The sequence below is a fragment of the Vanellus vanellus genome, assembly GCF_965231255.1.
Source record: "Vanellus vanellus genome assembly, chromosome: 6".
Lineage (NCBI taxonomy): Eukaryota > Metazoa > Chordata > Aves > Charadriiformes > Charadriidae > Vanellus > Vanellus vanellus.
The window spans coordinates 33,693,963-33,717,075 of NC_138911.1; the positions used below are offsets into that span (position 1 = coordinate 33,693,963).

The 23,113-nt window shown below is 45.3% G+C and overlaps 1 protein-coding gene across 1 annotated transcript; it reads right to left on the reverse strand.

Moving 5' to 3' along the window:
- Nucleotides 1-290: 290 nt before the first annotated feature.
- Nucleotides 291-12,002, reverse strand: EXD2 (exonuclease 3'-5' domain containing 2). The gene is made up of 8 exons (XM_082485353.1): nt 11,364-12,002; nt 10,182-10,438; nt 9,002-9,128; nt 7,875-8,200; nt 5,450-5,556; nt 5,099-5,234; nt 3,984-4,340; nt 291-2,836 (listed from the first exon to the last, which is right to left on the reverse strand). Exons 1-8 carry the CDS (start codon nt 11,700-11,702, stop codon nt 2,620-2,622), a joined length of 1,866 nt encoding a protein of 621 aa, XP_082341479.1. The 5' UTR covers nt 11,703-12,002; the 3' UTR covers nt 291-2,619.
- Between the last annotated feature and the right edge of the window lie 11,111 nt (nt 12,003-23,113).

Consider the following 23,113-nt stretch of genomic DNA (forward strand, 5'->3'; position numbering starts at 1 on the left):
GGACTTGTAGAGTCCAATCCTTGTCTCAACATCATTTTCTTGACTCAACAAACCGAAAAGACAGCAGCCCTGTGGTCAGCCTGTCAGTTCCATCAAACAAGGACAGATTTATCAGGAGTTCCTGCATCAGAACAAAGGGAGAAAAAACAAAGCAGGACAAAGCGAGATGGACACCTTGTACTCCTGATCGTTGAAAAGGAGTTTCTGAGCCACGCAGAGCTCTTGCCACCCTGATCAGATGGCACTAAAGATAGGAGAGGAGATAGCCCTATCTGAACACATACTCAAAATGCTTTGGAGAGAAATAGTTATATCCAAGCTGCTGCTGCAGACAGGAGGTTCTTGCTGAGATTACAATCAGCTGTGTGAATGAGCACAGAGACAGAACACATTTGGCTAGATCGGTTTTTGTTAAGACCTGTCAGTGGTACAGGAAAGGAACAAAATTGCCCATATAATGAAAATAGTCTCATTTGCAGCTCTGTGATAAGTAGTATTTATCATGAATCTTTGATTCCTTGTGCTCTGGCTGCTACTGCAGCTTCTCTGTGATGGCACTAACGTACCATTTCTCCATGGCTCCTACTTATCTCAAACAGTCTCTGCTGCAAACAGGTTTTTCACTCCTGGCCTGTGAAATTTCTTGAATTATCTGATAAGGGAGAGTTTCAGCCATGATCACAGCACGTACACGATTCTGCCCAAATGTTATAATAAAATATGGGTCAACTGTACTATACACAGTAGTGTGAAGTATGACTTCAGGGTTTTACTGAAACTTCTTTACTGAGACCTATAAAAATGTTGAGCATAGCTTCATCATTCAGGAGAAGCACACCCATGCAATCAAAACACTCAAAAGCGATTTCACAGAAAAGGGTATGTATTTTTAAAAAGTTATATTTATCTAAGGTCTAGCACCAGGCAAAAAACATTAATATTTAAGAAAGTCAGACAGCAGCACATTTTAAAAAACAACAGTAATAATTAGCACACACTAGCTTATATTTTCAAAGCATTTTACAAAAACATGAATTAATTAAGCCTCACAACACCCTTGTGAGATAGGTAAGTATTATTAGTCCCATTTTAGAGACAGGGAAACAGGCATGAAGAGAATATGACCCGCTCACCACCATGCGTGTCAAATCCAGGAACAGAATACCAGAATTCCCAGTTTTCTACCACACATGGTCTGACCTCTTAAAAGATGCTGGTATTTCAATAAAATTTGTTTCCTCTCATCCCTTTTAAGACACCTGACCCCATTTCAGTCTGATATGAAAAGGTACCCACCAAGAGCTAATCATGATAAACAAGTGGAAGTAGGACATTACATTTTTTTTTTTTATAGACTGTGTGTTGCTGGAAGCTGTTTAAGGAAAGACTTCACATGGGTGCTTCCATACTGCCAAAGTCTAAAGACTGTCGCTTCCTATCAGGGAGCTGCCACCAGGAAATTCACTGAGGCCTATATGCAATGCTGATATATAGCTCAGAATCTGAAGAAAAAAAGGTGAAGTTTCTTTGTCACTTCCAAACAAGGAATCTCTCTCTAGCAGGGAGTCTTCTCTGAGAAGAACTCATGCATACAACTGCACTGAAAGCAAAGACTTTTTTTAGAAGACTCTCAAGGTGCAGCTAAGGGTGCAGATGTATCTGTTGGAAAACCTGGAAATGTTCATATATTGTGCTCTGTGTTAAGAGAGATGGTCTGGAGGCATCAGCGACCCTGGGGGGGTCGAAAACAACTCTCCGTAGTCACTCTGAGAAGGCAAGTTCCCTTAGCATATCACTTTTGCACTGAACTAGTCAGTGACAGACTAGGATTAAAAATTCAAAACCACCTTGTCATGGTTTCAGCTGTGATAGAGTTGACTTTCTTACTAGCAGCTGGTATAGTGCTATGTTTTGGATTTGGGATGAAAATAGTGTTGGTAAAACACTGATGTTTTTAGTTGTTGCTAAGCAGTCAAGGCCTTTTCTGCTCCTCTCACTGCCCTGCCAGCAAGTAGGCTGGGAGTGCACAAAAAATTGGGAGAAGACACAGCTGGGACAGCTGACCCCAACTGACCAAAGGGATATTCCATACCATAGGATGTCACACTCAGTATACAAAGCTGAGGGAAGAAGGAGGAAGGGGGGAATGTTCGGAGTGATGGCGTTTGTCTTCCCAAGTGACTGTTGCGCGTTATGAAGCCCTGCTCTCCTGGAGATGGCTGAACACCTGCCTGCCCATGGGAAGCAGTGAACAAATTCCTTGTTTTGCTTTGCTTGTGTGCATGGCTTTTGCTCTACATATTAAACCGTCTTTATCTCAAAACATGAGGGCTTTTTTCCCTCACTTTTACCGTTCTGATTCTCTCCCTCATCCCAGCTGGGGGGAGTGAGCAAGCAGCTGCATGGTCCTAGTTGCTGGCTGGGGTTAAACCACAACACACCTGAAAATTCAAGTCGGATTCAAGAGATTTAACTCTATCAAATGCTAAATCTGGCAGATCCACTGCCGCCTGTTTGCAAACCCAGGCCCAGATGTTAGTGGAGACAGAAATAAACCCGGTCCTTCCACCTTCAGTTACGTATGTCCGTAGACACTGTCTAGAGTCCAGGAAGTTAGTTTCACGACAGCTCAATCTGAAGATCCTCCCCGTACTTTCGGATCAGTTTCATGTGGTTATGGTCCACTGACCATTGCTCTGGGAGGTGCTTGGGCTGCATGCTGTCCAAGAAATGCTGCCGCCAGCGTCTCTCCAACTGCATAAGGGAGCGCAGGCCTCCTTTAGCAAAACACTGCACCACCTTCAGTCCATGTGGCATGTAGCTCTCATTGCAGATCCTGCCAGGACACAAGCAGAGTTTATTTTCACACATGCTCACTGTCAGAATCTAGACCTGTCTACAATGAACAGCAAGACACTGAAGATACTTTCAGCTGCAGAATCTAATTACAGACACATGGTAAGCTAACCAGGAGGGAGAGTTTTAAGCTTTGTTTCCATGCCAGACTGCTTCCTGAAACACAGTTACACTGGGAAGCTGGTTCCTTTGAACTGAGAAAGTGTTCCTTCTTTTACAGCAATACTAAACAAAGCTCTCAAGGTTCATTACAAGCTCCTCAGGAGACAGACTGCAAATTTCAAGGCAAGAACCATATGACATTCCAGAGCCCTGATCCTGCCACTGAATTCCCTGCCTGGATAGGTTCTGAGTTATAACATTGCCACATTACAAACAACAGTGAAAATACTGACTTCGTGCAGAGGCCAGATACTAGTTAAGAAAAGATATTTGGGGAAACTTTGAGAAAGAAGAAGAGAGGAGACTCCCGATATGATTGTCTTTCAGTCTCCCTCCGTGATCTGACCTTCAAAAGGTATAAAACAGTGGAGGGGAAGATGGAGAACAAGAACAGAAGGAGATTGCTGGAAACGGAAGGGGAAGAGGGGAAGAAACAAGAGCGGCAGTTCACAAACTACTGCTGGGTTGAGGGGAGAAGGGGGTAAACAAAAACACAGTAAGAAATGCAGAATGCACTTGTCTGCTTAGAGCCTCAGCATGAACAATTATCTTCTTCCTAGCCTTGCTTTCTAGTTAAACGTATCAAATTACTATAAATCCAGACTCTGCAGGCTTATACAAGTGATAAATCTATGCTTTTAGAGGCTCATTTCTCCTGTGCAGATCAACTCCTAGTAGTCTCAAATTCAGAAACTTCTTAACTTGACACCATTGTTTTAGGGAAGATACATCAATATCTCAAGGAGACCAGCAATGGGTTTTGTCTTATTTTCATTAAAATGCTTTGGGGGTGATGGGCGGGAAGTCAGCATGTGTGATCCTCAGCTCTGCAAATCCTGCTGGATTTTGTTTTACTTTGCTGCAGTAATATTTACCCAAGGCTCTGTGTGTAGACAACTTTTTGTCGAACTTATATGCCAACATAAATGACTAAAATGTTACATCTACTGATGGGCTTGTCATACCTGGTTTCCAGACCAGCTGCTTCCTGGAGCATCTCTGGGGTGACTGCCTCTGTGTTAAAGAAGTCCTTGATGCTTTGCAGAAGTTCTGCCCTTCGGGGGTCAGGCAGGCTGTCTGCATTCAGCAGGGCTCGGGCCCCTGAGCGCACTTGCCTGCGCAGAGGGTCCTCCAGAAGACGTACACCTTCCTCAGAGCCAATGGGGGCACCAAACTCCTCAGCCAGCTGCTGCTTGAGATGGTTATCATAGTAATTGGAGATGGCATGGCAGGACGTGCAGAGCAGGAGCACATCATGGGAGTTGTGGTCCTTCATCTGGATGGGGAAGTGTCTTCGGTATTCATGAGGAACAATATTCTTCCTAAGGAAGACAAACCAGCCACCTCATTACATTTTCCTGGGGTTGCTATTCCCCAGTTCCTCCTCTTCCTGGCCCGCAAAGGGACAACTAATACTAAAAGTCCAGGAAAAAAAAAGATCACCAGGGTCAGGACCCTCAATGCAGCAATAGATTCTGCAACTTTTTTATTCGTACTTCTCTCTACACGTTTTCTGCATTTCTCTTTTTCCTCCCCTTCCAAAAATTCACCACTTTCAATTAAAAAGAAGTGATTTATACTGAATAAAAAAAAAATAATAAAGCAATGCACTATGAGAAGCATACCTCTCAGCTGAACAGTAGCAGCTGCAAAGACAAAAATCTCACCCTTTGTGACCTCATGGGCTTCAGGCTCACCTAATCCTTATATTTTTGAAAGGTTTAAGTAGTGGAAGGAACAGTACAGCTATTTTCAGAAGGGGATGCCATCAGAACAGTGTGTTGGCATACTGCTGCCCCCTGTCATTCAAACAGCGGCACATACATGTTCCATTGGCTTTGTTCTCTCCAAGCACAAATACCTCCTGCCTCTGTAAGAAGAGGGAAGGTTGGCCTGTTCACTGTCAAACTTACCCAGACACATACAACTACAGAGCATTCAAACAGTGATAGCTCAATCCAGGATGTGAACAAGCATGATGTTTCAGGCCACTACCCAAGCTTCTGGATGCCAAACTAGATGCAGACCTCAGTCCAGTTTTAAAAAATGTGTTTTTCTCTTATCCCACTAAACGACTCACCGGATATAGGACTCTCGCTTGCCACATACAACACACAGGTTCTCTTTGACTGTCAGATAATAATCAACTTGAGACTCGGGACGTCCTGAAGGCTCAAACCGCAGCTTCACAACAAATGGGTCTGTGCTAACTAGCTCTGAAAGGGTAAAGGCAAACAGAAAATATTCAAGACTAATTTGTATTTGAAAGCTAAAATAAAAAAGCTAAAACACAGGAGTCATCTTAGTGAATCCCCAACAGTACTTCCAATAAGAAAGGATACAAAAAATTCATGCCCAGTTACCTAAGAAACAAGGCAAAAACCCAAAAGTTATGTATTTCAAACACCAATAGGCAAATCGGTATGCTCACCGCCAATCCCCTTGTCCAGATACCACTGAGCCTTCTTGCGATCACAAGTGCACAGGGGCTGTCCATCTGGTGCATGCAGGAAGCAGTTGTCGTACAGTGGAGATTTTCTATGAAACAAGGGGAGCATTACAGCAACTATAATAGCATGCCAAAAAACCAGAGCTCTCCATAGCCATGCATTCCACACTGCAACTCATGCAGCCTCCTCCAAATCACAGGAGTGCCCCTAAACACACATTATGGCTGCTAAGTGCTGCGAAGGCTGCTGCTAAGGGAAGCAGAACATCTGAAAACGTACCTAGGGTTCACCAACTGACTGTAAGGTATCTTTGCTCTCCTGCTGCCAATAGAATTGTAACTCTGAATCCCAGTTTAAGAGATGCCATCAATAATGACAGCATTTAAAAATAAATTACATTAGAAAACAAATGAGAATTGAAGTCAAGAAGGATGATGAACTAAGAGTAAGCTAAAAGAGAGTGTCAACTTACAGGCAAGGCAATTTCAAGGATGAGCTGTCTAAGCCCGTATTTTAATGTTTTATTAAGTCAAGTTTTCTAAAACTTAGTGTAAACAGCAATTACTTCACTCATCCACAAGAAATATGCAAAAAACCTCTTGGAGCACTGGGAACCCAAACACCCGAGTCCATAGGAATAACAAAGGTGAGCTGAGGCCCTCTGAAACACATGCACCTAACCTTCGTCAGTGGTGAAAAGTCCTGCTTGAGCGGTCTCTGGTGGTTTGTGGCAGTGTGTGGAAGGGCTCTGTGTTGCAGATAACATTTCCTTACTTTGCAAACCTCCTTCAAACAAAACTGAAGAGCAGAGCACCCTGAGCTTGGGGAGCACGTGGGAGGAACTGGCCAGGGATATAGACATATCCGAATACACTGTGGAAAAGTTTCCTTTCTTTCCAGCCAGATCATACAAATAAGTCCTCAGCAGAGTTTTACCAGCTAAAAAGGTTGATTCACAGGCTATGTAATCTGACAAAAAGATTTCTTCTGAGGTCCACAGGGGGAAAAAATGCAACACAACAAAACAATACAGGAGGTCTCCTTCCACTGAGCATCAGCAGTTCAGTTCAACCACCATGATAATTTGAGTACTTCCCAACTCTAAATGAATAAACATTAAAACTAAACAGGCTTACAGAAAGGAAGAGTGGAAGAGGACTTTTGAAATCAGTCTTATTACAGACCACAGCCAGACTGCTGGAGATACTGTAAAGAACAGTGAGTCTACAGATCTCTCATGAAGTAAAGAGCGGTTAAAAACAACAAATAAACAAACAACCGACCATGGGGAGAGCTCAGTTTAGCTCAGAATGCAATTTTGTTTAAATTTTAACCCTCCCATGAGGTGCAGTCCTCCTGTTTTGTATGGCACAGGCTCCAACAGAAAAAAAAAAAAAAATCTGAAGGGACTTGCTGTGTACAACACAATATCATTAATGATTGCTAATGAAATCAATATTATTGACTGCATTAAAATGTCTTCATTGCCAATCCAATAAGCTTGAAAAGGAGAAAACAAACACTAAAACGATGTTTTTTCTTTCCAAACAGTAACTACAGACAATTTTAGTTCCTACATCCCTGTGATTAATTTTATTAAATTGTATTCAAGCAAACCCAAACACAGTAGCTCTCCACATACTCCACTGCATTAAGCTTAAAGAGACTTCTCCAACTTGTTTTAATTTAAAAACAACTGAACTTTCACTAGCAAAGGGCCATAAGAATTGAGGATTTGCTCCACAAAAATCACCTGTGGGACAGGGATCCTGAATCCAGCAACAGCTGCTTCTGCAAGGCCAAAGTAGTACCATTCCCTCCTCTCTCTCCCAGGCCAACATAGATGTGCAGTGCTTTGACGCAGCCGCAGACTGTTCCTTTCTTTGCAATCTGGCACCTCACATTATGTGTCTCACCCCTCCTAACCTTAGGCTTCAGCTTTGCTCAGTACCCTGACATCTCTGTGGCCACAATGACCTGGGGCAGCACAGTACCAACAGCAGTCCACAAGGCAGATCCTGCTTACAGGACAAATTCTGTGCAGCTGCCACCTTCTCCCCGGAGGAGACAGGGCACAACTGTTTGAGCAGTAAATGCCACTCAGACAGCCAACCGCCTCCTGCTGGGACTCTGCTCTCCAGCTAATGCTCCTCCATAGGAGAAGGAAGGGCAAAGCTGAAGACAACCTTCTCATAACCCGGTACAGATCCAAGTGCTGCCCCGGCTTTCAATACCACCTAGAGGGAAATGGGGAAAACATAAACAAGGTCTGGTTCCCATGACCATTGGGTCCTGCATTTCCTTTCCTAGCTCATATTATCCACTTGGTTTAATGAGTAGAGCATAAAGCATCATTCAAAGTTTTCAATCTGCAGCACAAGGAGTAAAACGTGCTCATAAACTTACCGTGCAGAATATCCCACGCCCAGAGGCTTTCGCTTGTGCCTCCGTGGATCTCTCACTTGCTGATTGCCAGAGGGCTGGCCATTCACTGAAGATTTCTGATTCTTTGCTTTCCGAGGGGAGCGTCCCTCTCCACTCTTCTCCTCTCCTGTGCTGCCACTCCTTCTTCCTCTAAATGGGATATCCACCAAGCCCCGGCATTTACCCAGTGCTTTTTCCCAAGCAGTGACAGAGCTTTCACCTTCAGATGTAGCAGGGAGGCTGGCAAATCCCAGCAAATGAAGGAACAGCGCCACCGAGACCTGGGCATCCCTAGCAGCATAGAGAACCTGCAGAAAAGCATAGGCATCAAGGTACTGACAAACAGCAAACACTCAAACACTACATTATCAGTCTTTAACACCAGGTACAGTAAAGCCAGAAGTTGGATTTATTTCCTTTTGAAGTTCACGTAAGGTTCTGGCAGTTGAGTGACACTTTCATAACATCACCCCACTCCAGGTTTTTAGGGTCAGTCAGGCTTAAAATATGCATGGGTGCCCTCAGGAACCACAAGGGGCTTAAAAAAATTCAGGTGAGCCAGGCCTTAAACATCCTCCCACCCCTCAGAGACCTCCTTAACTACAAAAAAAGCTCCCTTTAGATACGCTTTCTACAAATACTCCGTGTGGTTCTTTATCCTGTCACTCCCTCTACCGGTCACTGATTTTGTAGACATCTGCAGCATGACTGTAAAGAAAGTGGGCAATCAGGGAAAACATAATGGTCTAAAGATGGTGAACAAGGCTTCCAGGGTCTCTCTTTAATATTGCACTGACTGCTATAGATTGAAGGAAAGAAAATAATAAAAAAGTGAGGTTTGGGGTGCGCAAACACTTCTTCAGGGGATCTTATAGATCTTTCAGGTAAACAAGGGCCAAGAATCCAGGGAGAACAGCAGAAAATTACCTTGACGGAAAAGGAGGGAAATGCAGGCAGAGAGTCTGAAATTAACTTCAGACCACAGTCACATGTACTGAGGTTCTGAGGCAGAACTCGAAGAAGGCTCAGATCTCCCTATTGTAATGTCTCTTCTCTACTAAGAAGGTTGCTTTTCCTCCCAAAACACTAAGTTGAAGTGGAAGACACACCTGATCTTGTGTCAGTTCTTCTGCCTCCCAGTTGCTGCAACGCACATGAGGAGACTTGTCAAGCGGGCAGTTCAGGACTTCTTCAGCTAAAGACTTAAGGCTAAGGCAGTTGCGAAGTAGATCCTTCCTTTAGTTTAACAAAGAAAGTGAAACAAACATATTAAAAATGAAACTATACACCCACGTAAATTTGGATGGCCTCACACACCCTGAACCTACCAGAACACAATGCACATGATGGATGACTCCCACTCAAACAGCACACAGCTGCCTGTCAGCTTTACAGGCCTACTCCCTCCCCTCTGCTAAGCTGTCCTTTCTAGATTCAGTAATTATCTAGTGCCTGCAATATGCAAAACAGGCAATGCTGGGAGTTGATAATATTTAAGGCTGTTCGATGCTGAACTACCCACTTCTGAACTAAAGAGGTCTATCATAGAGGGATGGACCGCCTGTCGCCGGGATTCATGAGGAGCATCAGAGCCAGGAATGACTCAGAGGAATCCTGGCTGCTAGAGACAATTAGTCCATCCTCATTTATGAAAAGGCACAGTCAGGTCAACAAATCCATGCCCCAGACCACTAACAACACACCCAGGCATACATATACTGTATGTGAAAAATATTCCCAAGTAAAACATTGTATTCTAGGAATAATGAAGGATGAGAAAATGGCATCATAATTGTAACCTTTCAATGGAAGCATTGTTATTAGAAGAGAAAATTAGAGATGGTGTATTTTAGTCATTTTTCAAGAAATCCTGTAATTCAACAGTTCCACTTACGTGCCCCTGGCACATTTACCCCATACTTTTAGACAGTGTATTCAAACATCTGCTGACATGGTGATCACTCTCATTGCGTTACATCACTATGCCTGGACTTCTTACAAGCTGAAGCATGACACTCACTCAGAAAAGTCCATACAGGTATTGCATGAGAAAACTAACAGACACAATTAGCACACGAAATCTTCACAAAGATTTCACTTCCATTAAGACCATAGAACAGAAGCAGTACATGTTCTTCAGCTGCAGCTGTCAACGCCCATGCTCTAAAACCACACTGAGAACTCCAAAACTACCTGCCTTGTATCATTCAGCGTGTGCAATTTACTTTTAAAATATTCCCAACTCAAATGATGCCCCAAACAGAGCTGCCTCTGTCTTCAGACACTCACCGCTGTCTCATGGCTAAATATCGGAGATCCACACTCCCTTTGACTGGAAGACCATAATCATGAAGTAACTTGCAAGCATCTTCCCAGCATCCCACCCCAACTTTCAACACAGCACTATCTGCCATGATGTCCACCAGGGTCTTTGGGATAGTCTGTCCATTGGCAACAAGCCTGGGCAACCGAACAAGAATGCAGAGGCCGCTGGAAGAAGCCATCTGTAGGAGGGATACAGGATTTGCTTTTCCCTCCACAGATACCTGAAATAAAGACAAAAATCAGAGCCTGGGTTATAGTATTATCAGCAATACTGGAGCTGGAACAAAATGCAAAAGACACTACTGAAACACGAAATACCTATCAGTTTATATAGTCAGTATTGTTATGCCTCTAAATTATACTGCAAATTACATGATCTGTTTCACAGTATTACTGTTCCCCAGCTACTTCTTGCTACACTCCTACAAGAGAAACTTTCCCCCTTTCACCCTTCCCCCTCGTAGCTGAGCTGATGGAAGAAATCAGACACGTTTCTTAATCCACATCAGCACAAAGCCACCTACTACATAAATGTTTATGGCAAACACATTGTTTAATTGTGGCTTATACTAATGACTGTGAAGTGAATAAATTTCCAGCCAAAATAATAGCAAAGCCAGACTTTATAAATGACTCAAAGCCTGTTTTGACAGTTCACACAAGCAAATGTACAAGTGGAAGAGGAACTTTGCCTTCTGTAGTCCCAGTGAGTTATACCTACCTATCAGTATTATCCTCCTTTTTGGTTTTATTATTCTTAAAATATACTTTTCTTAAGTGTGTAGCTGGATTTAAAACAGTGTAAACCCAAGCTACTTCTAGTAAATCATGTTTAAAGAGATATTATACAAAACACATAATGCTATATTTAGCCATATAATTATCACTACGTTTAGCATAGTCGATTTATCACAGGAGTTCAGCAAATGACTACAACTAGTGAATTAAAAACTTACCATCAGCACATGTAAATGTGAGAAAAATCAAAAGTTAGCAGCTACTTCACTGCTGTCATGACAGATAATCACACAGGCAGTTTCAATAGTCACTCCTGTTTTATCTGTTCAAGCAAAAGAATCACTCCTACCCAGATGATTTCCCATTGCAATTTACAATCTAAAGGAGAGGCGCTTCTTGATCACTCACCCACTCACAATCAACTCCAAGCACTGGCCACTTCTCCAGCTCCTTCTTCAGCAAAGGTTCAACACAATCCCACTCCTCCTGCTCTGAAACTATCACTATGTCTGCACCAAGGGTCCTCTCTACCCAGGAAAAGGTGGGAGATCTGAAGAAGGAAAGCACCTCCTTATCCTCTGCCTTAATCAGTTTTTCATCTCCAGAGTTTATAACTGCTTCCTCTCGCTGACTGCTACAGCACGCTTTTCCTTTCCGACGCTGGGTTGCTTTCCACAAAACCAGGCCCCCCACTGCAACACCCAGGAGGGTCGCCAAAGTAATCGTCACTGCTGTTTGCTTGGGCATTTTTTAATCCCTCCTTTTCCCCCCTTCACTTCACCCACTCAAAATGGCATTGTAGGATTTTATTTTGGCCTGCAAAGAAAAAGGAGAGAGGTGGAAATTAAAGACAACTTAATTAAATGTGTTTAGAGGAATTAAATACACCCACTGGTATCAAAACAAGGTTCTAGCCACAACTTGTGATCCTGACAGGATTCAGGACCCAGGAGGATTGGGTCCAACTTTGATAAACTGGGGGTCAGGGAACAGACTGCTGCAGTGGTGGACTGGGCAGTAACAGGAGAGTGAACGCTGCTGCTGATCACACCACCAGAAACCTTAAAGGGAATCCACTGATTTACACCAGGGAAACTAGATGATTCCACAAGCTCTCATATTATAAATAAATAAATAAATGTCAGGGCTATTCACAACATCTTTTTGCTTAGTTTGGAACCAGATCAGCCTAAACGACGACAAAACGAGATTACTGCAGAATAAGCATGCCCATTCATGCATTATTAAATAATAGGCATTGTCCATTACATTCACATCCATACTCAGGTCAAACGGCTCTTCAGGCACTGAAAAGCCCTAAAGAAGCAGTGCTTATTTATAACACAGCTTTCCCTCTATCATACAGATGCTTAACTAACTCCCCTTCAGCGATCGGACATCAATCCTGCCCCTCCATCCCCATCGCTCCAACCCACCACGTTAGTTTTGAAGGTTGGCCCTTACACGCTCTTGGCAGCGGCTGCAGTGTTGGTGGCCCCACAGCCCCGCTGAGTGCGGGCACAGCCACCTGCCTGAATGCTCCTGGACCCACAGGTAATTTGCTTCTTACACCGACCGAGAAGACTGGAAGCAACCAGGGCCACCCTCACCCACGGACTCTGCCCCCACTCCGCTACCTGCCGCCTCTTTGGGAACCAGAGGGTGCAGGCGCAGGCAGCCCGCTGGTGCGGTTCCCCCCTTCGCCCCATCCCGCCCCGGCTGGAGAAGCCGCGACGAGACCAACAGCCCCGGACTCGGGCTCGGCCCCGGCCCCAACGTGGGGGCGCCGGCCGGGCCGAGGAGACGCAGGCCGCCCGCCATGGGGAGGCTGCGGTGCGTCTCGGGCCCGGAGCGACGCGCGGGGGTAGGCCGGGGAACCCTGACCGGGGCCTGGCCGCCGCAGCACCCCACCGCCCCGGGGAGAGCAGACAGCGCTCGCTCCGGGCCGGCGCAGAAGGGTGGGGGTAGGCGGGGGCGGGCCCCAGCGCCCCTCGGCACCAGGGCGGAGGCGCTGCCCGGTTTAGGCTTTACCGGGAGGAGGCCCCGGGTGCCGCCCCCGTGGGGACAGGGCAGGCGGGAGGCGCCGAGGGCCCGGCCGAGCAGGCCGCGGGCCCTCCGGCCTGCGCAGCCAGGGCACCTGCCGGCGCGGTCCGCCCCCGGGATGCGCGCAGCAACCTCTCCCTCCCGGCCACTGCCGCGGGCGGCGGGCCCGGCCCACAGGCGCCCCGCCGGAGCGGCCCACCTGCCCGCCCGCTACCTGCGTCTCCGCGGAACGGCCGTCTCCGGCGGCAGGAACGCCCCGCGGGGTAGTCGCCGCGCACACCGGGAGGCTTAGAGTGGCGGACGCTTCCTCTTTCCCGGCGGTGCGAGCGGGGGGTGGGCGCCGCCATGTTGTACGGCAGTTGCTGGCCGGGTGGCTGAGGCGGGGCGGATCACGGTACCAGGCGAGCCTGCTGCAGCCCCGGGGCCTCCGCGGAAGGCGTTTGCTGCCACCTCGGTCCGTACCTTCTAATTGTTTGCAATTAAGAAGGCTTGATGGGCGAGCTGTTGACGGGTTGTGGACACCCACCCCACCCCACCCACCCCACCTCCCAGCACCCGGAGAGCGCCGTTGAAGGGGACGGGCAAAATGGAGGTCGCGGGTTGCCTGAGAGCCGCGGCCGCGCTGCCCAACGCCTCGGGCGGGAGCGGGGGCCCAGGGAACAGGCAGGGCCCTCCGCCCCGGGGGAAGCGTAAGGGGCAGCGGAGAGAAGGGAGAGTGAAGGACAAAGGCAGACCGGAAAATAAAAAGCAAATTGTGGCCGTCTCCAAAGTGGCAAACTGGAAGAAAACAAAGAGGGGAAAAATCAAGTGGAAAGGATTAAGAGTTTAACAGAGGAAGAACTATGGCAAAGCTCGTGCGTGGGGAACAAGTATGAACACGAGAACCATCACACCACAACTTAGACTATAACAGGCAGCTGCCGTGTTCAGAGAATGGTTAGAGTTGGAAGGGACCTTAAAGATCACCGAGTTCCAACCCCCCTGCCATGGGCAGGGACACCTCCCACTAGACCAGGTTCCTCAAAGCCCCATCCAGCCTGGCCTTGAATGCCTCCAGGGATGGGGCATCCACAACTTCTCTGGGCAAACTCTTCCAGTGCCTGACCACCCTCACAGTAAAGAATTTCTTCCTAATACCTAATCTAAATCTACCCTCTTCCGGTTTGAAGCCATTCCCCCTCATCCTATTGCTACATGCCCTAGTAAAAAGTCCCTTCCCATCTTTCCTGTAGGCCCCCTTTAGGTACTGGAAGGCTGCCATAGGTCTTCCCAGAGCCTTTTTTTCTCCAGGCTGAACAACCCCAACTCTCTCAGCCTGTCTTCATAGCAGAGGTGCTCCAACCATCTGATCATCTTCATGATCCTCCTCTGGACTTGCTCCAGCAGGTTGATGTCCTTCTTATGTTGGGGGCCCCAGAGCTGGACACAGTACTCCAGATGGGGTCTGACAAGAGCAGAGTAGAGGGGCAGAATCGCCTCCCTTGACCTGCTGGCCACGCTTCTTGTGATGCAGCCCAGGTTCAGGGTTATCATCATAAGTCTTGAGGCCAAGATTGTCGAAAAGCAAACAAGTTTCCAGCCCAAATTCCACTGCAACCAAAAGGGATCCGAGCACCCAATTTCTCCCAATTCCTTTGCAATTCCCAATATTTCTCAATTTTTGTGCTGTTAGAATCCCAGCTAGCTGCATCTGTTTGAAGGAGATGCTGAAACCACAGGAAATAGTGCTTTAAATTGCTTTGACAATTTGACAGTGTCAAATTTCATTTTGTTTTAACTTTTCTACTTGTAATGTGATCACCAGGGTAGGAGGATCTCCCTAGCAGAGACTTGGCATTTAGCAAACAGATTGTCCAAGGGGTGCAACAAAGCAGCTAATGGCTGTCATCAAGGAAACTCTCTATAGAAGCAATATTTTTTCTATCTTAGTGTTTGCATCCTACCTCCACCCCCCCCCTTTTTTTTTTTTAACTCGGGAATGAAGTAGGGACCAGTTGATAGTAAAGATGGAACACAGCTGGTTTCCAGAATAATGCTTCTCTGATCAAATAAGGCCCTCTCCCTTTCAGAAATGAGATGACCAAGCCATTAAAGCTTAAACAACTGCTCATACTAAGGACCTGGTCTAAGCCAGGATGGTATAATCATATCAGGTCTCACTGGTGGTGTGGTCATATCAGGAAACTTTGCTTTTCATTGACTTGTGTCTGTATTTTGAACACACAAAAGCTTTATACTTGAAAGTTACAGCTTCTGTACAGTAAGTCTTTCTGCAAAGACCCTCAATCTTGTTCTACAGTGAAGAAATTTTTATCCATTTTTACATTTATCCACTTGGGGTTATAAGCAGTGCCATCACACTATAATAACTCACACATCATGTCTCCAGTTCATTCTCCTCTACAGGGAAGGGATGCACCTCCCTTATGGTCACAACCCAGCCACACCTTCTCTGTCCGTCCCCTGTGATCTGATGTACCAGTTGAAATGGAAGTCATCAAGCAGGAACCAGCACTACTCCAACGCTCATCACATGGCTCACACTCAGGAGAAAAAGCTGAGTTCCCACAGTCAGATAGACATATTCTTCCTCCTTTTCTCCCTCTTCCCTTCACTCCCCCCAATGCATAATGCTTTGTTTTACATGGTCGTTGTAATCTAGCCCAAACCTGGAGTGCCACTTGGAAGGATAGTCCCACATTTCCTGTTCAACCTGACTGACTGCTCCCTCCCTGCTCCCTTGCTCCAGCACCAGCATTTCTATAATGACAGGGTCAGAGAATCAGGGAACCGATCCAGCTGTAAACTAATTCAAGAAAAAAAGTTAACATCTGGGGACACGACGGACTTATTTCAAGGTCCAGGTGACTGGGAGGAGACCCAAGAAGCCAGTGTGGCTGGGCTCCAGGATCCAGCTGCCCTGTTATGGGGTAGGCAGGGTATTCATAAGGGCACTATCAGAGCTCAAGATAAGCTTGGAATAGCAACAAAATCTGAACAAATCTGCAAAGTTTGTTCGTAGCTGGACCAGTTTGTAATAAACTGGCATCCGCCCAGAAATCTGAAACAGGCCAGTTTTTCCTTGAACAAATTGTTTCTTTTAGTTTCTAAGGTAATAGGAGCTTAAGTGTAAACTTACAAAAGAGAGGAAAACAATAAAATACCCCAGCATTTATTACACAGTGAATGTCTCACAGAGAAGATGCTGTATAATGGAAGCCCCAAGTCTAGCTTTTCTACAGTAACAGGAGTGTATCCTTGGCTGCATCTAAAGCCTTTATTTTTCATGGCATCATTGACATAAACAGAGTCCTGTAAACCACAAGTCTCTTTAACAGCTTGTCTTACTACCTACATAGCCATTTATTCAAGTATAAAGGTTAAATTAAAAATAAATGAAAGCAACTGATGCATGAGTGCACTCTGGCAAAAAAACCCAAGTTCCCAAAGCCTGATGGGGACATTGCTGAAGATGAGAAGGTAACCGAGTGAGTAAACACCAACTGCTGGCTTAGCCTTACTTATGAAAAATCTGTTGCAGCAGGTAACTGGAAACCTTTACATGGTAATCAGCAAGATTTACTTATCTTTCTCTTTCTGTAGCCTGATCTGATATCTCTGCAGCAGTCTGTCAAAAGACTCATTTTTAGCCTGATTTCTTAAGGAAAGAATGCTTATGCAATTTCACTCTCTGTTGGTGTTTCTTCCTGTGGGTCCTCTCTCTTCCCCCTTCTCCTTGCCAAAAAAGCATGTTTAAGCCATTGGCCAATTCCATCTAAATTTGTACAAAGGTAAACTTCTATGAAATGCAAAACAAATCAATGAAACAGATCCTAATAAAGCTGTCACTGATAAAATGACAGGGGTGTGCAGACACTCTTCAATATACATAAGAGAATCCACACAGCAGTGCCACATCAGCACAAGTCCACAGGAAACCAGGCTTCACTTGTTCTGCTGATCACAGAAAAAAAAAATATTTTTATAATCACATTAGCTCATCCTTTAACAGGGAGAAGACTAGGGTATATGACTCGGTGTTCAAAGGAAAAATCAATGATTGTGGAATATCAAAGGAAAGAGGCTCCAGTCAAGACTCAAATTGCTGCTAGCAGACAAGGAGCAGAGAGCTGCGTGTAGTCCCCACTAGCTCATTAATAACACTATTTGGGGCCCCATCCCAATCTACAGAAGGAAACCAAAACTCACATTTCAACTCCTAATGTGATTTATCTTCTTCATGTTGATGCTAGCAACCCCACGACTACATATTCAAGTAATTTTGAGCAGGGTTTGTTTTAACAGGGCTGGTACCAGGGAGGCAGTAGGACGGCTTCTTTCATAAAAAAGTCAGAATGAGATCAGTTCCTATCAACTGTGAAGCCACATCCTAGAAGTGGAGTTTCACACTGCAACAAGGTGGATAGAAGTTTTAGCTCCTGTTGAAAAGGCAATTCTGCTTACCCCTTCTACCTGTAGGCATTCTTCTACTGCCTCACTTCTGCAAACGCTGGTGCCAGTTTGATTCAAGGAATTAAGTGAGTGGAAAGCTAGCACAGTGAAAAATAGATTTTTCTTCTGGTTTAACACCTTGAACTAGCTTACCATATAGCCAGATCTCAGTGAAACTACATCCCAAGCCAAAAGATGAATCAGTGGCAACTCACTGCAGGGATCTGCCAGAGTTTGCAGGTTTTGCAAAGAATCTGAAAAAACTGCTCTCAGAGGTGTGAGCTGCCAGATTGATCCCATGAGGATGAGTTGTATTAACATTCATCATCATCAACATATTTCTTCATTAATTGCCAAGTCTTTCATTGCTTGTGTAGAGAGGAATTTCACAATTCTGTTTCTTGAAGAGCTGCTTAACTTACCCCAGTGGTTCAGTTCCAGTAGGCACACTAAATTGACCTCGCAGTTCATGGCTGCTGAGGTGGTGACACCCCCCATCTCCTGAAACTCCACTCCCAGCTGGGCGCTCCTGACTAGCCTCTGCTGATTTCAGCACTCAGTAGGACACCTCCATGAGCCAAATGAACTCAGTAAACCAGTAGATAAACAGGTCCAATGAGTGGCAGCGTCAATACAAAAAAAGGGACAGAACACATACCCATGAAGAATAAAGCCACCTTTCAGTGGCCACAAGTCATTAGATTGGCTCAGCTGTGTGTTAAAGCTACATCTTTAGCTGAACAGATCCAAAGGGAGATAATTTGAGAAAACAATGCTTGTTCTTCCCACCTTTCTGGTCTGTGAAATCAGTAAACAAAATGAGAAAAGCCCAGAAGCCATCTAATTTCCACTAGAGGGAATGAATTCCATGAGCAAAGTTATTAAAAAAAAAAAAAGAGAATATGGGTAAAATATGACATAATTTTCTTGGTTCACCCTCCTTTTGCTTCTATTTCCCCTCAAAAATAGAAAATGGTATAAATAAATAAATAAAAGCCTTGACTCACACTGACTTTCCTCTCTAGTAACTGCCCTCTCGCTTTCACCTCTAGACTCACTCCATAGACTGTCGGTCTGTAGATTCCAACTGTCAGTGTCCAAACTTGTCCACACTCTGGATTAACCAAAACCATTCAAAGGTTCAGCAGAGCTCAAAAAAAAAAAAAAGTATTTAAACCTCATCCTCTCTGACCTGACACAATCAACCATGCTTCATTTAAAATCTTTTCCTTTTACATATTTAAGCCTTCCTTCCAACTGTTCTTTGACAGACTCTCCTCATGCTCTCTCACAGAGCTGTATCCTTGGTCTTCTGCTTTTATCCTCCCACGTTATCTCCAAGTTATCTCATCTGAAATACAAATACAACTAACATCTCTCTGCAGATGATTTACGGATCTGCTCCTTTCCCCAGAGCTATCTCCCCTTATCCAAACTCAAATCATAGCCTTTTCTCCGTTTTCTATGTATGATTAGCAGGAAATTAAAGCTCAACAGAGCTAGAACATGGTTCTTTCTCTTCCCTGAAAGGCCTCTTACTATCTTCTTTGTGCGTATCTGTGGATAACATCACCAGTCTACCTGCCACTCAAGCTTGTATGTCAACTATCAGCTCTGACTGAAACCTCTTTTTAGATCCTTGCACCCAGGGTAGATCTAAATTTTAGACTTCTCCTATATGGCATCTCTAAGACAAAGTCCTTTGATCCATCTATGCAACTAAGACCCTTGTTTAGGTCTTTTGCTTCCATATGTAGACTGCCCCTATACCTCTCCCTCCAGCATCAACCAACATAGCTTGTAACACAACAGCCACTAACTGCTGTAAGTGCTGTGACCTGACAATGGAGTAAAGCTGACTGTAGGCCTCCTATTAATGATCAAATACGCCACAGCCATCAAATGGAAACCACTAACACAATTTAACTCATTCTGCCAATTCAAATTTGTTCAGAAAAAATACTGAAGGGATAATTTTGTACCAGCAGACGTTAAAACCAGATCAGTTATTGTCTGTCCTTCCAGAGGCAGAATGAAAACTCTGTAGCGTGGGCAGAAGCTAATGCGAGAGCAATGTGACACCATGGCCATACCTGATCCAGATCAATTTAGTACTGCTGGGAGACTGGGCTGTGCACAGCCCTGGAATTAGCAACCCTGAAACCACAACCCAAGATTCTTTACATAGATCATTATTCTCACCACAACACTTCTCTAAAGCATTCTGCTAGTTCCCCTCTTCTGTATTGCATCAAACATTATTTACTAATCTTCATTTCCAAGAGCCTCTACAGAAAGTCACCACTCTGTTCGTTATCTCCTATTTCCTTTCCAGTTCACTCCTCCCCTCTATTGCCCACTTGTTGAAATTCCAGTCAAAACGTTTTTTGTGCTTTATTTCATGCTGCTTTTGAGACATGGAGGAGACTATAAGCATCCTACAGAATTCAGCTGCCCAAGCAGTGCATGCAAACAGAGCCTGACTTACTCTGCCCATTGCGCCTGGCCAGACTCAGTCGTTTGTTCTGTGACATTCAGTCTCAGTACAGGACCCTGCGCGCTAGCTAACGTGTCCAACAGAACAGCGACTCAATGAAGACCAGTCACTTTGACTAAGTACTCAGTTCCATTCCAAGCTGCAGAAGGTTCCTATTAAAGTCAAAAAAGATGCTTCATTGATGCTACTTCAGCATGACTCAGGCCAACAGTGTATGCGTTTTGAAAAGGTTACAGCACTCGGGTATTAATGCAGCAACACATTATTTTCAAAGGAAAATGTTACCAGTATAGGTCATTATAATTTTGTTAGGTGTTATATATTTTCAAAATTAATTCAAACAAAGGAACCAGAGAGTGAAAAGAATGCTTACCAACGCTTTTTTTCTAACCTATATGGCCACATGAGAGAATACTGCATTTAGCAGAAAAGATTGGCAGTCTTCTATTATTTTTCTTTCAAATTCTGACAACATGGTATCTTTTTTCTGACTGCTTACAAATGTGATTTAAAAAAAAAAAAAAAAACTCAGTTAAATCTTTCCTGAAAATCCTAGCACTGGAGGTTTAGGAAATAATTTTATTTCTATTTGGCCCTGTAAGTACAGAGCTTTCGTAGAGACTGGATGCAGAACATGAAAAAGCACCAGAGATTTTTATTGCGTTGCATTTCAAATGGAAGGCTCCTACAGCTATTTAATTCAATACACAAACCAAAGACATCCAACCTGAACAATACTTTAGGAAAAGAGGAAAAAGTGAACAACATGCAATGAAAGTGACAGCTACAGTGTTCAAGGCCAGGCTGGATGGGGCTTTGAGCAACCTGGTCTAGTGGGAGGTGTCCCTGCCCATGGCAGGGGGGCTGGAACTAGATGATCTTTAGGGTGGCTTCCAACCTAAACCATTCTATGCTTCTGTGATTCCATAACGTATTTCTGGAAGGCTCACAGATCATATGGTGATGTGAGCTGCATGAAAATTAGAGAGGAGAGAATGAAATACAAACTGATGGAGTCAGTTTAGAGTCTGTTGGTAGAAGAGTGTAATGCCACCTACCTATGTTGGGAATTCAGAAGTGAGCAACAGTTTCTGATATAATTGTAATGCGTAGAATTTAATGGCATGCAAGCAAAAGAGCTATAAAATATGATTTATACCAGTGCAATTTACCTGTGTCTGAAGCTAAGGTAATAAACACAAATCATGATGGACAGGGTCTTTGCCTCTCTGCGCTGAGGCTTGCTAGGCATGTTATATAGCAATAGCGGGCCATCAACAACTGTAACTAGAAAAAAATCTTCATATAGTTCAGATGCAGAAGACATTTAGTGTTCTTGGTTTTCACTTCAATAGTAACATTGTTAATTACCATTCTAACAGAAAACAGTTAACAGACTGTGCCTGGATATTACTCTCAAATTATAATTATACCTTTAATTAAGTTCTGGTATTTATACCTATTGATAACACATACAGAAAAAAAGCTATATATAAAGTTGAAATGTAAGAAATGTTCTTTTTTTTTTTTTACATTTTCTTCCATTCTTTTTATTCTCAGTAGAAGTTTGTAGTTTGTTATTTTCTTTTGTTATATGTTAAAAGTAAGCATTGTCAAATAAAAACCATGGTTTATAGGATTTCATGTTCTTCCTATAATCTTAGCCAAGAAGAATCCCAAAGCACTTAATTGACTCCCTATAATTAAATAATTCCAATTTCAACTGAAAAGCTGTCACTGGAACATGGCAGCAGTCTCAGTACCCAGTAACATTGCCACACCACAGTTTATGTCAGGAAGGATTTTGTTTGTTTGCTTTAAAGTTTGGAGACTCCTAATTCCCACCAGGTGCTGTTCCACACAGAGAAGGCCAGGACCGTCAGGCTAATCCCTCACTTTCCGAAAACTGGATCTTCCCTAGGTACTGGTGCCAGTCCACCTGCGCCTGTGGGGAAATGCACACCTCAAAGTTTCAAGCTGTGGGTCCAGGACTGCTCACCTTGTGCGCGGGGAGTCTGTGGTTGGGCACTGTGATGTGGGGCTGGGGGCTACACGCTGCGCCTCGCCGCTGTCACTCTGCCACTGACACTTATGCGGTCCCAGGCGTTACACGTGAGAGACAGGGTCCTGTGAAAGGCAAAAAAGATATTTTTCCCCACAGACACACAGGTTAGGGTGTCCTAAAGCAGCGAAGGACAGCACAGATCAGTTCCACCTGTTTAGCCGGCTGCCTTTTAGGGGGGTGTGTGTGTTGGTACTGAAAGGTAAGAAGAGAAGAAAATTCACCCGTATTTCTGACAGTCCTCTGGGGATGAGTCCAGAGAGTTTACTTACTCACTGAAGAAGGGGGGGGTAACCCTCCTATTTTCAGCATTGCTCGAGTGGGAGCAGGAGAGAGCAAGCCATAAAACCTCAGCGAGCCCCGTAGAAATCATTTTAAAGAGGGAAAAAAAAACAAAACAAAACAAAACAAACAACCAAAACCAAAACTCAAGACCTAGTATTTGGAAACCCCCCAGAGCACAGACTGCTTACCGCTTACGGAGGGCAAACCCCACTGCAAACAGCACGCACTGGTGGTCCTATCCCCCCCCTCCCCCCTTCATTGGCCGCAGGACCCCCGGGGGGCCACCTCACGGCGGGCCGGCCCTGCCTCCGGAGAAGTCCCTTCCCCTTCGCCTCCATCGAGGACGGCGCCGGTGGCGGCACCTGCCCGCCACCTCAGGGGCGGCCGCGGGGCCGTTGGCGGCAGCCAGCCCCTCCGCCGGGCCGGGCCGCCCCTCAGGCGGGTCAGCGGCGGCGGGAAATGTCCTGCCGCAGGTTCTCGGAGCGGCGAATTTGTCCTTATCCTTGTCCATGTCCGTGTCTCCCCCACTTCCCACTCCCCCCCTTCCTCTTCCCGCGCCGTTACAGGAGCGAGTTAAAAAGCGGCGGCGCGACGTTAGAGCCGGCCCGGGCTGCAGCTGAGGATCAGCTGCTGAGGGGAGCGGGGAGGAGCCAGCGGGATCAGGAAGCGGCGGAGTGTCTAACACCTCTCTGCCATGGCTGGCTAAAGAAAAATCATCATAACCATAACAAGGGGGGAAGCGGGGGAGGGGAGGCGGCGGCGGCGGCGGGGGAAGGGGCGGCGGGGGAAGGAGCGGCGGGGAGCGGCGCAGGCGGCAGC

Excerpts from the sequence above, each read along its gene's own strand:
- EXD2 (XM_082485353.1), bottom strand. The coding sequence starts at position 11,702 with ATGCCCAAGCAAACAGCAGTGACGATTACTTTGGCGACCCTCCTGGGT. Across the intron at positions 5,557-7,874 it reads GGCGTGGGATATTCTGCACG|AAAATCTCCACTGTACGACA; the intron begins GTAAGTTTATGA and ends CTTGTTTCATAG. Across the intron at positions 5,235-5,449 it reads TCTGGACAAGGGGATTGGCG|AGCTAGTTAGCACAGACCCA; the intron begins GTGAGCATACCG and ends TTACCCTTTCAG.